Source organism: Lottia gigantea (genome assembly GCF_000327385.1).
Source record: "Lottia gigantea unplaced genomic scaffold LOTGIsca_32, whole genome shotgun sequence".
Classification (NCBI taxonomy): domain Eukaryota; kingdom Metazoa; phylum Mollusca; class Gastropoda; family Lottiidae; genus Lottia; species Lottia gigantea.
This window is the reverse complement of record NW_008709073.1, coordinates 576,491-577,161: the sequence shown is the minus strand read 5'-3', so window position 1 is coordinate 577,161 and position 671 is coordinate 576,491. Positions and strand designations below refer to the sequence as shown.

Below are 671 nucleotides of genomic sequence, written 5' to 3'. Positions count from 1 at the left end.
ATGGGTAGTGTTCAAATTTTTAATTGCAGGTTGGAAGATTTATATGAAAAAATTGTTGTAGAAACGAGAGGTGATCGTGTAACTCCGTTGTCAACCAATCCTGGTCGCATAATGTTAACCTCATCTCGTCTTTATTTTCAACCATTTAACAATATTGATAAGGTTGGTACAATTTCTAACTCAGACTATTGCAAAATAATTTATTCTCCTTTTTACATGAGGTGCTTTGTTTTTGCCTTAACATAAATAACTAGAAAGTATGTATGTCTTTGAAAAAGTTGTGGTCATAATTTGTAGAGGGGCAAAAGAAATACATGAAGCATGAGAAGCGTAATATACAAAAAGTCATCTAAATACCCAACAAATTTAAGCATATTCTTAACAATTTAATTGTATGGCGTTTGTTACCGAACGCCCTGCTTTGTTAATCATGCCTTGGATCTGCATATTCGGTGTTTTAACTAATGAATATAAATTGGAACAATTTTGCAAAACGGATAGTGGCATGTTGCAAAATGTGCAAAAAGTAGACAATTGACTCTAGAAGGCGCAATTTTTGGGCGATTTTGCTTGGGTTTTCAGTTTTAGAATTTCGCATGACTATCCTATGTGCTAGCAGTTAAAACAATTCGAATTTTGACAATTCATAGCACACATTTTTTAGTCAAATA

The 671-nt window shown here is 32.9% G+C and overlaps 1 protein-coding gene across 1 annotated transcript in view; it reads left to right on the top strand.

The window, feature by feature from the left end:
- The window catches only part of LOTGIDRAFT_119978 (hypothetical protein), a gene marked incomplete at both ends in the record, with an annotated part of 54,142 nt that continues 53,471 nt past the window's right edge, over window positions 1–671 (top strand). Inside the window, one exon of the mRNA XM_009057967.1 lies at window positions 1–166. Within this exon, the coding sequence (XP_009056215.1) occupies window positions 1–166 (166 nt within the window). The remainder of the gene's footprint in view (window positions 167–671) is intronic.